General features: G+C 43.8%; 1 protein-coding gene across 1 annotated transcript in view; it reads right to left on the bottom strand.

The window, feature by feature from the left end:
* Positions 1-1694: 1694 nt before the first annotated feature.
* LOC134010128 (uncharacterized) overlaps positions 1695-16804 on the bottom strand; it is an 18157-nt gene continuing 3047 nt past the window's right edge. The window contains exons 4-12 of the mRNA XM_062449996.1: positions 13946-14065; positions 11720-11818; positions 10718-11499; positions 9156-9204; positions 8229-8912; positions 7334-7422; positions 6515-6584; positions 3475-3654; positions 1695-2605 (exon numbers count right to left, since the gene is read on the bottom strand). Coding sequence (XP_062305980.1) covers positions 2469-2605; positions 3475-3654; positions 6515-6584; positions 7334-7422; positions 8229-8912; positions 9156-9204; positions 10718-11499; positions 11720-11818; positions 13946-14065 — 2210 coding nt within the window. The 3' untranslated portion in view covers positions 1695-2468. The remainder of the gene's footprint in view (positions 2606-3474; positions 3655-6514; positions 6585-7333; positions 7423-8228; positions 8913-9155; positions 9205-10717; positions 11500-11719; positions 11819-13945; positions 14066-16804) is intronic.

Genomic DNA, 16804 nt, shown 5'->3' with positions numbered 1-16804 from the left:
TTATTATTATCTACCAAGTAAAGTAGAGTAAGAACAAGGGTGCTACAGGTGTGGATACAATATATCACCTCTTGGCATATTTATCGCCCTGTTAAGGAATGTTATACTGCCTACAACATGATGGTGACAAATTAACAGTTACTGGGTAAAATTCTTGTTACTTTGTTTCTACACCTTTGTTATTACTTATAAAATCGGCCAGGAAAATAATACCACTTCCAATGGAATGTAAAAATGTGAAACGAAAAAACAAAACAAACAATGAATTGTAATCTTGCTTTATATGTATAACCATTGGGTTTATATTTGAATAATCACATTTGGATAGAAAAGTCCCATGTTTGATTGTCTGCTGTACCATCTACATGCACTATTTGTATGTTACTTTGGATAAATATTCATGCCGAATATGGCGTGCCCACATATTTAGACCGGCCCTCTGAACAATGCCAGAGACATATTTTGAAAATGTAATTTTAAATAGGCTTATATGTTTTAATCATATCATACCGGTATCTGTATTTGATAATGAAGGTTAGCTTTCAAACTAAAATTACCCTTAGTTATTACCTATAAAAATTTCCCTTAGATATTAACTATAATTATTAACAAATTATTTGTTAGATTCACCCACCAACAGAATGGTACATTCAACATAACGTTCCATCGTGATTGAGCCACAATAATACTGGTAGTCACTCTGGCCCATGTAATTTTCTGTTACAGACCGACCCAGCCCCACATTAAAGAAAGGAAAAATTATCTGGCCCTCGCAGAAACATTTGTTGGGACCCCTGAGCTAAATTAATACAATTTTAAGTGTAAATGTGAGAACTTACACTCTTAAAAAGCAGTGGTTGTGACACAATATAAATAACATGTTACAAGAAAAAAGGCCCTTTGAAAAACACAGAAATTATTTTCAAACTCTTTAAATAAATCTGTACATACAGTATTATCTTCAAATGTATAATTCTTGGCAGTCCAGATCTTCTCAAATGAAAGACAGAATGTATTTACAGCTACAGAAGAAATCATGTGATGTAAATAAAAAGGAGGTTCTTTCAACAAAGTTATGCAGATTAAATGGAAAACGTATATGTGGTTTAAGATTAGAGTTGTTCTTACATCACAAATCAAACAATGGCTGTTACATCTGCTTAAACCCTGCATTCACACACAGTGTTGTGTGTGCAGGGGGAAAAAGTGTTTTAAGCTTGTCTAAGGTTTATATTGTTTTTTGCTTTGGCTTTCTCTGAAGAAGAAAACTGAATTCAGCGTACTGTAGCCTGTGCTTTGAATTATTTATAGACTGTTTGTAAAGCTTGGCCAGTCCCACAGCAATTCCACATGAACCGTGAAACAGAACAACAAACTGGAGCATCGTCAATTCTGTTGTGGTCGATGCTCAGCAATTAACCACAATCAAGCTAGTCAAAGTTCCTTCGGATAACACAACCATTGAAAGCTGGGATCTTTTTTTTCTATAGTACTCTCCAAGGACTAAGACTGGATGTACTGTACAGTATAGGATGAAAATATATATATATTTTTTTACCACATACCAAACAAATTGCCTTGAGAAATGTTAGCACTACATACTGTAGGATTAATGCCAGTGTTTCCCCTACCATTATATTGCGGCACCCCCCGGGCACCCCCCCCCCCCCCCCCCCCCCATATAATTTTTTTATATAGCGCCAGATCACAAAATAAGTCATTTAAGGTTACCTTTCCTATAAAACAGGTCTATAGCTTTGCTCTTTTATTAAACAATTAAAAATGGCCTTATGTTATTTATCTTATTTACACAACAGCATGTCATTTATGTCTCTACATGTTGTACCCCCCCCCCCCAAAGCTAGGGGAAACACTGAATGCAATGATAATTAAAAGCAACTTCTGAAGGTGAACGCAACTGATAATCACACCTCTCTGTTCTCCCAGATGAGATCCTGAGCGTGGCACATTCTATTAGGGGTGGCCCGGGTAGGCTGAAAGGCCAGAGCTGTGGGGGTTTGGAAGAGCGAATACTCAGCTCAAAATTAGCACGTTCACGCACCCTTACCCTGCCTAGGGCTATGACCGTGACATAATGCCATCTAATGAGTTGTCTGACTCCACACGGGAAGTCTTGATTGGAACGTCTCCTGCACACAGCTTTCTTCCTTCACTTGTTTTCATGTTGCTTTTTTGATTGTGGGCAGCTGTCCAGTCTGTGGGAGCTACGCTGCAGACGATAGCCATATTTTCCAGCTTGCCTTCACGGAAAACGTGACTGCGGTAATTGGCACAAAATGAGACGTACATATCGAGCAACAATCGGTTGACATCCTTTTGGAGTTGCCAAAGAGTTTTGACACTGTGGAGAATGGAGCTGCACTAGGAAGTTCGAAGTGTCGGAATCTATAAATGCCCAGTTGGGTATGAGGTCCTGCAAAGATCAGGGGGTGGGGAGACGTGTGATGTCACTGTGGTGCTCCCCTCCTCCGCTGCTCCATAGAGTGAAGACCCTCCTCTCGGCCCAGTGCATGCTGGGTACCCACTTTGTGAGCCGTCTCTGTAGCAGTGATGTCGATCTGGGCATATTTAGTGGAACTTTTTCCTGTCGAGACATAAAACAGATTCCCCTATTATTTTTCAAGGGGAAAGGGTAGCCCACTTGTCATGAAAGTAAATAATACATAAGCAGAGTTTATTACAAAAAATGTGTGCGCTCACCCGTATTATGTTCCTGTTCATGAGACATGAAAAGACTATAAAAGTTTCAGTTTTGCTTTCCAAAGCAGTCTTACAAAGTAGGCATCACACTCATCACACACACACACACCCACACCCACCTCACAGAAGCTGACCCCATTAGGGCAAGTGAATTCACAGCGGTTTTCTGAATGCCCCTGTGACCCCCCCAAAGCATCTTCGATGGAACACTCCTCCTACTTCTGACAGATAAAAGAGGGCACATGCTAGGACAAGAACTGTGTCTCTGTCGTTGGAGATTAACCTTTCTCAGATCAAGTCTGAGCGCTCCTCATATTCCTGAGAGCAATGATGGTAATGGCTGACTTTTTGCCTATTAAACCTTGCTATCATGTCCCTGGGCTTGATTACAAAGGCTCGCCTGTCGCTTTGCAAGACAGAAATAATCAACAGGATCGTTTAGGGGCATTTTCTTCCTCGCACCAAGGGAAATAGAATTACAGGATGCTCATTTGCAGAGTCTCTTGGGGGGGATTGAAATCGATATGCGCTAGTAGTGTTAGCCTACAGTCCATCCCTCTAGGTTATTTTATCTTGAATAAACAGAAACCTTAAAAAAATTGTATTTTCCTCACAAAAACATATCCTTCATACCTACAAAATATCAACATCAAGACTACTGGCTAGTAGAATCCTAATCACGGTTGCATATACAGTAAGGAACGCTGGCGGCTGGCCTGCGAAGATGACCCGGGTCAAAAGGTGAGTCCTCACTCTGTGTGGAGAGGTGGCTGGCAGGGCCCCTGCCTCCCACAGCAGCCTCCTGCAGTTCCAGCTCCATGTAGTTCAGCTGCTTCTTGGACGTGGGGCTAACGGGGATGTTAACGTAGTTCACGCCATCACTCCGGCACCTATCTGGAGCTGTCATATCAGTTGGGAACACGAACACGACACCTGCAGATGAAGAACCGGATGGGAGAGAGCAAATCATCCATTACGTAGAAAGTACTGTGGTGGTGTATGAGTCACCTCAGGTGAGACAGAGCTGGCAGGCAGGCAGCTCTGTCTTAATAATGCCACTCATTATTAAGCGTTGCTCATTTATACCAACATGACCTAGAGATTGCACAGCTGTAAAAAAAACTATTGGTATCCAAGGGACATCTGAAAGGATCTAATTGATATGTATTCGAATGCTATTCATTGGATGCTAATTCCGACTTGGAACTGTGCTTCTTGCCAAAAAGATGGTCGTAATCACTTCAAAAGAATGTTCACACAGCAATGAAATTAAGATTGAATCTGCAATCACACCGGAGATGTGAACAATGTTAAAGCAGCTGTAGAATGCGTTCATCTTTCTAGGTCAGTCTATTTGCTCATCATATACAGTGTAGCCAAGGGCAGTCATAGTAGTGAACAAAAGCATCGTCTTTTGAGTCTCTTTCAGTAATGAAATGGCAACGCTACTGAAGGCGTCTTGTAAAAACAGTGGGATACAATCATCCTTCACACTGTCAATGACACATCTTACGTCAGCTCTATTGTGGGATACTCTTTCTTAAGGGCATCGTATCAGCCATGGAGAAACATGACTTATCCGAAACGGTCTTCCTTTGATGCGTGCCATATTGTCCTTAATTTTCGTCCCTGCTGTATCGCTATACTGAAACTCTCCATCAACTCTCCATCAACTCAACCAAATACCCCTGAACAAATGCATCACCCTTGTTTTGAACATATGGGCTTGGTGCTGTAATTGAAGTTGAATACAAATATATATATTTTTGATGTGTCTATCTTCCTTTCATGTAATTTCTGCCTAGTGTTAATCTGGTGTCAGATAGAACACGTAATTCAGCTGGTCTCTTGACATTGAGCGTCCATTTTCCCCCTCAGTCTTTCCAAAGCCGTTAGAGAGCCATAAAGATTCAGTTGTTCGCTCTGTGACATGGTCTGAGAGTGTAACTGGCTCATAGAGCAAACATTGGCTCCCCATGGCTACTGTAACAGTCCAACAGTGGGCTGATCCCGTTCAGGGCTAAGACCATCTAGCCGTTTCCCGGTACACAGAACGATCGCAGCGGAGAGGGTGAGGGAGGGGCAGGCATTTTGGCAGAGTGACCTGGAAGTCACCACCTCTCTAGGGATTCTCTCTGGAAGTAATGCCAGGGTAACCCCTGGGTAAGCTTGACGACCTGAGTTCACCACGGTCAGTAGCCTGGGCTTGTAAAGTCCGGGGAATGTGCTAGTAAATTGCCAGGCAATCTTTGATAAGAATCACTCGATTTGATCTAAGTGATGAAAAGTCTAGCAGAAGTGCCGTACATCATTGCCATAAGGTATATTTCTGGGTTTTGTTCCTCTTCCTCTCAATATTCCACAGGCATGGACAGAGGAATTTAACGAAAGGCACAAGGTAAGCTACAGTTCATCGCCCACGCTGTACGCTGGCTTTGGTTCATGAGTCTTCTTCAGGGCCGGGGGTTCGTTTTGCAAAGAGTCGACACAAGCTACTCCCCAGACACCTGCTCAGGTCCTACTTTTGGGTCACCTAGCATTGCTGCCATCTGAACCTGAGGGATAAGATCTGGCAACCTTTTGGCTACTGGTCTAATGCTAGCCCTCCGGGCAATTTGCGGCGAAAGCCTCATCCCAGTTAGTCCAGGGTGCCCCCTGGTGGGAAGGGTTAGGGAGATGAGAGGAAGGTAACCTGGGTACTGTGGCCAGATGTGGGAGGTGATTGCTAAGGGTGAGTGATGTATCTGGTTCCACGACGTGACAGTCGTGAAGACCGTTCTGGAACAGGTGTGTACAAGACTTGAGGGGAACAGATCCATGAGTGGGCGTTCTGACTGTCCAGAGTTCCCTTGACGACTGCCCTTTCACCTTGCGTCACGGCCAATCTTCTGTCTTTACACATCGCCGCACACCTCTGGCAGAGACTGCTTGGGGGAACAGTGTGTGTATGTGTGTTTTGTGTGATTTTGTTTGTGTGTTGTAGTTGTTTCTCAGGCAACACAAGTTTGTGGAGATACCTAAATGCATTGACAAAAGCAGCCGTTTCTGCAATGTTAATGGACAGATAGGTCTGAGAATAGCAGCTTGTCCTATCATTCATCAGTCACAGGATGAAACTATTACCATCAACTTTGGCCTTTATTTAACTTAAACCACAGTTACAGTGGGCCTTAAATACACACTGAATTCACGAACGCATCATTGATCAATCTGAAATGTGATTTGCATAATGCAAACAATGAAATAGTTCTTTGATTTTAATGATCAGGCTGCATTTATATCATGCAATGTGCTGTTCTGTCTGAATTACTTATTGGTATATAGTTTCTCTAATGAGGTATCTGCCTGTCTGTGCCTTCTTCCCCTCCGAGGCCCCATATCTGGTGGCTGTCTGCCACATCAGATAGTCCATCTGAGAGAGCCTCATTTCACACAAAAACACTCATACACGCACGGTGTAAAGGGTCATTATGAAGATGACTCGTGAAAAAAAATGATCTCCTTTCCAGTGCGGGACCAAAGGGAATTATCGTAATGAGAGCAGAGACATTCTACTTGTCTGGAACATATTTTTTAAAATATTTATATACATACAATATATTTATTTATAAACTTCAAATTTCCACTGAGAAAAGTAAAAGAATCTGTTTGGTAAACCTCCTGTGTATGCTTTTACTGGCAAAGCAGGACATCAAACAACAAATCCAACTCTGGTTGTTTTGTTTACTTCAAGTGCAATGATTAGTGGGTTAAGACGGAACATGGAAAGTTCTAGAACCTTGAATTCCCTCACCCTCAGTCTCATGAAGGAACCTCTGGTGTCCACAGCTCCCCATTAGCTCATACTTGCTTTTCTCTTCTGTCTGAAAAATATGCAGTAAGTAGAAGCTTTATTAAAAATGGTGTCATTCTCTCTGTGTCTGACAGTAACTAACTGTGAAATGTAAATTGAAGTCAGACTTGGGCAATCTGTAACTCACAGCTCACTAGACAGCCAACTACTTCAGATTAGATTTTCTTTATTTTTTATAAATGGAGTTCACTGAGTACTCAAACATTGTAAAGTCTGTAGGCTTCTGAGGTCATGCAGGTTTATAAATGCTTTTAATGCATGAATAACCAAGGTTACAGTGAGCCAGAGTTACAGACAGAGAACACAGCAGAGGCAATGTTGCGAAAAAGGTGTAAAATTTCCCCCTCATGGTTCGCTGTCTGGCTCAGGCAAGCAATCCTGAGGTAAGGCTCTTACACAGTCTGCTCTGGCTCTGAGCAGTCACAGCTGGCTTTAGAGTACAGTGACTCATCAAACACCCACATATAACTGTATGAAAAGAGTACCCTTGCACTGTGCCTCTGCTGGGAATACTGTGCATCTTCAAGTCACTCCAGGTCACCCACCACACATGAACATTTAGTGACATTACACACAAACGTAGATTACATTTGTTCAATTCTTTTTCACCCATGGATTACAATGCCATGGTCACATAAACATTTTGGATCAATTTGTTATTCAGTATTTACTGATGTACAGCTTACTGTACCAGACATTTTAACTACTATTAAAACGACAGAATGTAATGTTATGGAATCACACTTTTTCTTGCCCCACCTCTGTATTCTTCTCCAGAGCACGGCTCTCCATGATTTCATATGCAGGATCAACTTTGCGCCTTTCTTCTTTACTCCTAGTTTTTTTGTCTGGAGGAAGAAAAAATGAGGATCACTTTTCAACTTGAATTAATGTCTTGAATGAAAGCCCAGTTAATTATTACCGGTACTAGGTTTTTGTATTTACACCAAAAGAGGTGTGTTGGTGAGGAAGCACATAACCTGTCTGATCGGAACGATCTGGAAGATTACAGGGATAGAGTAACATCAACTGACTTGACCACAAAATGTCTTGTCTTTGGACAAGATATATAGTTACATAGTCAATGCTGAATGAAGGCTTTGTGGTTAATATTGTACAATAGCAATAGAATATGGCTCTTGCAACCCACAACATGCCTCATAATTTCCAGGACAAATATAACCCCCATACACATAACCACATTGTTGGAGCAACTGTGGCCGGAATTGCAGCAAACTGGGTCTAGCTGAAAAACAGACTGGCTTGTCTATGTAAAAATATAAGAATATAGACTTCATCTTATTTTGTTTGGGACAACATTCTGTTAAATGTCCTGGTTACTTATTAAGATTCCATGAATCTCTCTGAACCTTCAAAGCAGCTAGATCTGAAATCAATACCAGAGCAGAACAAGGAGATCGGAAAGGTAAGGAAAGGAAAAATAGTACAAGAAGAATTACAAAGAAAACAAAGTAAGGGATTTTTTTTATTAATCAAAGAGAAAAACAGACATGGAATACAGAAGCCCACACTCTAAAGGATGCAGACCTTGGAGAGGCCAACCAAGTAGTCGGATGGATTTGTTTGTTAGCATTCAGACGAAGAAGAAGAAGAAGAAAAAAAAGAAGTTTGGGTGCTGAGTCGCCCCTCTTACCTTCATCTGTCACTGACTGACAATTCAACTCCTCACACTGGAGGACTCTGTTTTGGACCACATGGTCCACTTGTTTCACTTGAGCCGAGTCCTCTTGTTTAGACATCCCCTCCTGCTCCACACTCATCTCCAAGCAGGGCTTAAAGGGTAAGGCCTGTCCAAAGCCATGGTGGTTCTTCTGACCAACCAACAAAGTAGCACTATTTGTGCCGCAATAAGGCATTGTTGGAGGCACTCTTTGGGGTGGGTGGCAATTCTCCCTTTTACACTTGAAACAATTTTCATATATGATACTGTCTTTGTCTGTGCCGCAGCTTAAATCATGGGATGGAGATCCATGAGGAACAGGTGGCTGGCATCTGAGTACGCGGCCAGATGCAGCAGCCATTGACTCGTAGAAGTTCAGTCTGCCTGTCTGTGTGCCTGCCTCTCCAGCTATACTTGGATAGCCTAAGAGATCAGCTAGGAGGTTTGCTAACTTCTCTTTGCCTTTCTTATTTGGGGCCTGGTCCTCATTTATCTTCTTCGAAATAAGCTTCACTGAGCTATGATTGGTCAGTTGGGCAGGTAAAGCTTTAGATGCCATGGCTTCTGTTGAAACTAAAGTCTTGGATTCGGCTGAGCTGTTACGTCTGCATGGGCACTTGTTCATACTTTCTTCTGCTGAATTTGGTTCAGAAGATCCTGGGGTGAATTGTCAAACTAGGGTTTTCAGGTTTGGCCCAAACATCATGAAGCATCTCTTCTTCAATAATATATATATACGTTATTAAATCTGCACATTGATTTAAAGCCTACCAATGGGAGGTGGTTCATATGTAGTTCTTTAAACACATATACAAACAAAGCCAAGAATACATGCATAACTGCAGTAACAGAAGTTTATGGTACTGGTGTACACATACATTCCGAAAAGATCAAACTTACCTGGTATGGAGGGAACAGCAGAGCCCCCCAGGTGGGAGAGAGGCGTTCCCTGTGAGGAGAACACAAGATATTTTTTTTGGTCACAATACATGAAACACAATGTAAAATTTCCAGTTTCTTTCACAGAAGTCTTAAAGAGTCTTTCATCGTTAAAAGGAAAGGAATTGTGATGATGAAAACACGTTGTGGGGTGCAGCAACTTGGACATATAAAAGAGTTGATAAAGCCTTTGGATAAAGCCCCATTGTGAATTCAGTCTGGCTGAAAGCTAAAGGCTGCTGATAGTTGTCCTCCCACTCAATTCCTTGTCTCATAAGACTGGTGCTGCCAGGCAAACATGGTCAAGCCTGTGCTGTCGTAAACCTCAACTTAACTTACAGCTTGGAGATGGATGAGTGAAAAGGAAAAATTAAAGGAAAAAATCATCACTGTCGATTAGAATTTCTCAAATACTTTTCACGACTAAGTGCACCACCTGTAGATGGAGCTATGGATAATAAACAAAATAAAAGGGAATAAGTATTAGTACATAATGAATTTTTGAATAAAACGGTAGTCCCTGTTGTTCGATTATTGTTTTTGGAGTTAATCAGATTTACTTTTCCATCAAAATTGTAACTATAGTCCATTAGCATTTGAGTGAAAGTGTAGACACTAGCTGACACAAGCTGAACACAAGAGAAAGTCCAGATTAATCTAATGGCCTTGCAGTAACCTGCCACAGAATCAAAACGAATCAAAACGAAAAAGTCCAAACCCAGTTTGAAAGGACGTTACCGTGGTAACAGGTAAACCTTAAAACATTCTGTGAGCACACCTCGTTTGGAGGTGTAGTAACAGCCTGAGGCACTGCTAACTGTGCAAGATGCAACTTCTGACCTGGCTGAGTAAAGTGACAGTTGCAACCTGAATTGCCTTCACACCATGCCAATTTGATGGGCGGTACTAGAGTATTATTAGAGGGTCTGCCAAGGACTGCTGTGAGATTTCACACTGTATTAACAAATAAATAGCCAAAAGATGATACAGAGATGAGCAGGCCTTACTTATACAAGCTGCTACAAAGATGTCTTACATAACAGAGAATGTTGCAAAAACGATGTAACTGGTTGACTGGTTTCTAAGGAAACTAAAGAAGTTAAGACACTTTGTAAACCAATAACTATTCATAAGGTTTGGGATTTTATTTATTTATCAAATGTTATGAAACATCAGAATCCAGTAAGAAGTTTGACTGTAGAGTCATGTGGCGCGAAACCAAAACCTAATTAGACACGGACAACTTCAGATCATTGGTTTAGGGGAGTCAGGTGGCTGAGCGGTTAGGGAAGCGGGCTAGTAATCTGAAGGTTGCCAGTTCGATTCCCGGCCGTGAAAAATGACGTTGTGTGCTTGGGCAAGGCACTTCACCCTACTTGCCTCGGGGGGAATGTCCCTGTACTTACTGTAAGTCGCTCTGGATAAGAGCGTCTGCTAAATGTAAAATGTAAATTAGTATGACAGGAAAACAAGATACATTTTGACTCCTGCCTTAAATGACAGTTACAGACGAACCATTGTACCTTGAATCCTCCACAAGTGGAGCAGATGATGAGGATGGTTTTGGAGCCCGCCGTGTGAGAACTGCAGATCTGGCAAGACTCATGGTGCTGACTGTCACCAGATGGCGCCACCTTGCTCTTGTTCTCTTCCGACTGGCCTTGTGGGAACTCGGCTGCGGAATGTCCAGGAGCAGAGCTGGACTGACTTCCAGGAGCCTCCTCGCCCTCTGTCGCCTCGTCCTTGAGTGACACGGGGGGTTCAGACGCCTGGGCTCCCCTGGCGCCCTCCTGGAGTAGGCTCTTGGGGGTGTCATAGAGGTACCTTAGTGATGTGGGCACCTGGTACTCATGTCCTGGGGCTGGAGGGCAGCTGCAAGGGCTCAGGTCCAGGGCTAGATGAAGGGGAAGGCTGAGTAGAGACTCAAAATCCTCCCCTGGACCATTGTCCAAGCTTCCAGCGTAGGAGGAGAAACTTCCGGAGTAAGAGGAGTGGCTTCCTGTGGCTATGCCGCTGTCAGAAGAGCTCTGCCGACCAATCTCCTGTAGCTGCCGAGACCGAGAAGGTTTGACCATTGGACGGGCTTCGCCCACCTGGTTGACTGACAGCTTTTCCTCGCTCTGCGTGGCCACTTTAGCCCCTGACTGGCCAGCGCTCTCCGAAGAGCAGGGGCTAATCGCTGGTTCAGTCCAAATAGCCAGACGGCTCCCGATGCTGCAGTCTGATTGGCTGGTATCTGAGGTGTCAGAAGAGCCAGATATACTACGATCGTCTCCAGCCACAGATGGGCCATAAGTAGACGAGGCTGTCAAAAAATATTAACAACACATTAATCAAAGATGTCAACGTATAAATCATATCTATAAAATGTCATCTCAAACGCTTTCTTCGACATGACATCATTAGCATGCATCACATTGATCATGTCTGAGGTGGTTAGGCACCATTAGAGGCACGCTCCACATTTGCTCGTTTTTAGAGCGGAGACGAATTGTTTCCAAGGACAGGGTAGAGAGATAGACCACCTGTGCTGCTCTGGTGCGACAGCATGCTGAGGCGTTTCTCCAGCTCCTGCGCCTCGTGGTTCACCCTCTCCTCCAAGTCGTTCTGGCTGGCATTGGGGTCTGTCCGAGCAAACACAGCGAGTCTCTGAGTTAGAACCTATGAGCAATGCTAAAGATGTTTTCCTTTAATTACTCAAGACTGGCATTTTCCGCACGGAATGTATTGAAAGGTCATAAGGTCTGTCTGAAACCATACGGTATCACGGATCACAATTGAATTGTGAGTGGCAAAGCCATTCTCCTTGATTGCTTTTCTGTTCATATATATGAGTTCAGGTCTGTAAATCACTTCAAAGATTATCTGTGAGGTTGGCCTTGGGTGTTCTGCTAGCATCACCAAGACAAACATACGACACAGCACAGTGCCTAAGTGCTAAAATGGGACAGCTGTGGAAACATCGAAACAGCTCCAATAAATACCTCTGTTATTACACATGGCCTTGTGAGTGGTTCCGACTACGGTATGTGGTTATGTGCTTGTGTGCTATGTGCAGGCCTTGTTGTGTATTTTGGATGACTCATCAAAAAGGGAAACATTGCAGAAGTTGAACTACATAGGTACAACTACAAAGTGAAAAAGGCTCGCACGTTCATGATGAGAGCTGGATCTCCCCCTGTCTGTCTGGCTGAACATGACTGGCCTTTAGAATTGCGAGGAGCGGGTCACGCAGAAGAACGCCTCGCTGTGTTTGTGCAACACTACAGAGTTTATTTATAGTGCTGCCACATGTTCCCAACGGGACGTGGAAATGGAGTCGGTGCGGCTCAAGATCGTCGGTGCCGTGCGAGGATCCTGAACGTACCTTGGACCCAAGGTCAGCTGTCACTGTGTTGTTACATCGACTAACTGTGTTGTTACATCGACTATCTGGTCTACCTTTACCGTCCGAGGTTCAATTGTTCAATCGTTCTGCCATGAAAACCCATTTGAAAGGTGATCTCGTGTGTTTCAAACGGAGATTGCCATGGGGCTGCATTAAGGTCATCACCATGTTTCCAAAATGCAGAACATTCAATTGCAGCAAACCATCTGACATCTCATTTAGCCTCTTGTCTACAAAAATATTCCCATCCTTGCAAACACACAATTGTTCACAGTAAAGCAGAGACGAGACACTGTTGTTGAGGGGGGAAAGGGGAGGGGGGGGGGCAGGCAGGCACAGTGGAAAACACACGAGAGACGAAGCACGCAGGAGTTGAAAGGGACAGTTGACGTGAAACGCGTTCATGGAATTAGAAGGGAAAAGGGAGGTGGAAAAGGAGGAGCAACGTAGGGAAAGAGAGAAAAGGGAGGAAGGTGGAGCACAACGTCCACCGACAGACAGACCTACAGACAGACGGAAGGAAAGATGAAAGAGACGCACGCCACGAAGGAGAGAGAGGTGCATTAAGGGGGACCGTCAAGTGTGGGGTGCGGGTGCGGGGCAGTATGCAGTGGAATCCTGGGGGGTGAGGTTACACACATGCCCAGAGTGATTGGGGGGGGGGGGGGGGGGTATTGGCCTCTGCTTGTGCGAACTGTGACTTTGACCGCCCCGGGCTCTCGCTCTGACATAGTCTCTGCTATTTATTCTACTACGCACGACAATAATAGGGGATGGCAATAGGCAACTTCGGATTGGGTGACGACATGTGTGAAAACAGGAATACCCACAAATCGCAAGGTAGTTCGAGCAGCTGAATTAAGTTGGCTTGTGTAATTAAAGTCATACAGTGCCTATCCTATTAAATATGTATACGGCGACCTTGTTGTATCCCTTGTCTAGTGTACAGTTGGCCCAATGGTTATTAGATCCTGTTCTCTCATTTCACAATCTGTTTTATGGTAATCCAGTTGTAGATACAACCACTAAAAAAAGCCGTAATTCTGCTGAGTAACAGCAGCAGACAGAAACCCAAAAGATGGCTTTAATCCAAAGGAAGAGCATGGTGGCTTTAAAGTATGCTTTTGGGGACGCTTGTTACAATTAAGATGGCAAGCGTCCAATTAAAACCTTGTCGGGTATGTAAGGCAAAAGGGCAACGAGTAATTAACCTAAATTAAGCAGGTAACTGTCCCCTTTCCCCCCCCCCCCCCACCCGCACCTACTGCTATAAATGTGCCATCCCTGTCTTTATGGATTTAGCAGGGGTGATCCATATCCCAATGCCAATAGCTGGATGACACTCAACACGTCTGGTACTGACCTGGAAGCACTGGCCGCAGACCAAATGGGCCCCTGGTGGGGGAGATGCCTCTGACGATGCAGTCGAACAGGAAACTGATATGCTCGCCCTCTGTGGTGGATAGGAAGAAGACCCCGGCCCCTGTAGGAAACATACATCATCCTCCATCAGCTTCCCGTCACGTCAGAGCGTTTTGACCGTGATAAGTCTTCACTCCATCTGGCTCTGCTAGAGCAGACTTAGTGTAAATATCTGCCGACTGATTGGTTTGGCTCTTGAATGAGGTGTTGCTTGTGTTATGTCAACAGCGGCTGTTTTTAGTCTGAAGTCTGACTCATTCCATTTCAAATAAGATACATACATACAGACAAGACAAGAAACAGGCAACTAAACTGTTCACATGTTGAGGCAAATGTGACTGACCTTAGTTCTAGAAAAACTCAAATACACTAAATTTATAAATTTTTCACTTCGTAAAGGGTCTTCAGTCCAATTGAAAGGGTGTAAACGTAACCAAACATGCCCTCTGGTGTCCTCTTGACCCTTGCTAACAGCCTAGGCTGTGTACCACCATGCACAACACAACAGGGGGTGTCACCAAGAGGGCACCTTCTGTCAACCTGCTCCTGGGACCACACATGACACAGCTGCCCTCCGCCACATTCCACACACTGTAGTTAACCTAAGCAGAGACAGGGGTCACCAGCTAAGACCACTCCGAGGTTTGCACTCAACCACACTGAAGACCACCATGTCCTGTCTGCAGGAGTAGCGTGCCAGCATCCATCTTTGGCCTCAGAACATCCAAGGGAAATTGACACCAGATTTATTCCAGTGACCTCAATCGAATTGATCCCAAGCACAAGATGTTGGACTCACAAGGGCGCATACTCGATTGTTCTACTCCAGATTTAAATCGGGAGTTACTTGATATTTTACCCAGCAGCTGAAAAGGACACCGAGAATTTTGAGTCAAATGACAAAAACAACAGGTGAGACCCTAAAACTTAGGATGTACTAAAAAACTCAAACACAGTGCGTATCTACAGTAGCCATAATACTGTACATCCCACTACCATCTTGACATACCGAACAGTGCTACCAACCACACAAAACCTCCGAAGCGCATAGAGGAGCTGCCCTTCTTTTAGAGCTGAGTGTAAATGAGCTGTAAGCTCCTCGATGAAGCAAGAGGAGTCAGAACTGGGGTCTCTTATTTTTACCCTGGATTAGCAGAGGTTGACCGTCGTCCAAGCAGCCATCCTCTGCCGCCGTCAGCAGGGATGAAAGCACTGAGTGCCCCTTCAGTCATGTTTGTAGGGCACACAACATCATCCGTCTCTGCTCTAAAAGCCATGTTTCTCTACGGGACACAACCAAGGATTGCTTTTAGGGACAGGATCTTTTGTACACGATCCCAATGCAGGCATCGCTAAATGATCCCAAATGCAAGTTTAGGTTGTTAGAACATACTTTCAGGAACTTTACTTTCAGCAAACCAAATAAGCAGAGTACAGGGTTATTTGAATTTGGATGCAAAAAGTTGCAGATCTCTCATCCAGACACTTCCCAGGTCTACCGTCCATCGAGCATGCTAGATTGCATGGCATGAGTTAGCAGTCGTTTTAGCGTCCTTGGGTGCTTCTAGGAGCTTTCCTATGAAAAGGGAATCTCTGGGAACAAATTAGGGAGGCCACGACGGCAGACACCGAAATATATTAGCCAGAGCCTAAGGGTTCAGTAACACTGTCGCTCCACTTTTCCATCTGATGTGGATAAACTGTGCAAGTACGTATGCAAGTACGTATCTCAGGAATGCACGCCCTTCAAGACAAACATTATTGCCCACCCCCATTCACCGATACCACATTCGCACATACATTTCCCTCCTTCAAAAAGAATGCCGTTTTCGAATGTATGTCTGGAAGCTATACCTCGCCTGACCTTCCTCATATCAAGCTGCACTTCCAGCCGAAGCTTGAATCGTGCTAAATAAATCAGGGATCGCAGAGTGAAGTCTCGTATTTCCACTGGGCCTCTATGTATTATAAGTGCTCTGATGTCTCCGGCTATGCGGCGTTCTCCGCGAGCCCGCTCTGTCAGGTCCGGGTGTTGACACAAGCCTTTTCCCCTTTAACAGTTCTGCATCTATTCCAAGACGTACTCTGTTGCATATTCCCTCGCAACCACACATGTTCTGGACAGTAAAACCTGCCACAGCTCCAGGCTCGATGAGTAGTGTATTTGTGCAGTGCTCGCCTTTGCTGGAAAGCTAAAAGCCTCTACTTGGTACAAACTGCCTTCTAAGGAGTCGATTTAATCTTTAAAATGCAAAACTTGGTGACACACAAAGCCTATTATTTGTGTACTTTGCTCCTGAACGATAGCACATCAATAGTACATTGAGCAATTGAATTATGTGACAACTGGAGAACATAATCAGATGAAATGACGGCTCATTCAGTGAGCATATCCTTTAGTCATAGTTCTGGCAAAAATGTTCTCCGTACAACTGAGATGTCATGCTGAACTCTATTGACGCATTTGATTTAAGCAAAATGCACTGAATCACAAACACCATCACGCACTCAAAGAAAAAAACATTAAATGCCTGGGAATTTGATGAATCATGTGAGCCGATTTAATAGACTCTGGATGTAAAGCAATTGACTGGTTATATGTGGAGATACTACAACTTAAGTAAGCAAGGTGGGGCGGGAAAGTTCTTGTCAATTGATCCGTTCATGAATCCACTTGCATGATACCTTAGCGTCATCCTCACGAACACACTCATGCATTATAATTTCACAGGGTGTAGCAGACGATGTCTCACATTTAATCCTCCATCAGTTTAATCATTATAATCTAATGTCTGATCTA

Source organism: Osmerus eperlanus, chromosome 23 (assembly GCF_963692335.1).
Source record: "Osmerus eperlanus chromosome 23, fOsmEpe2.1, whole genome shotgun sequence".
Taxonomy (NCBI): domain Eukaryota; kingdom Metazoa; phylum Chordata; class Actinopteri; order Osmeriformes; family Osmeridae; genus Osmerus; species Osmerus eperlanus.
Note: the sequence above shows the minus strand (reverse complement) of the source record. Positions and strands in the feature narration are given on the sequence as shown.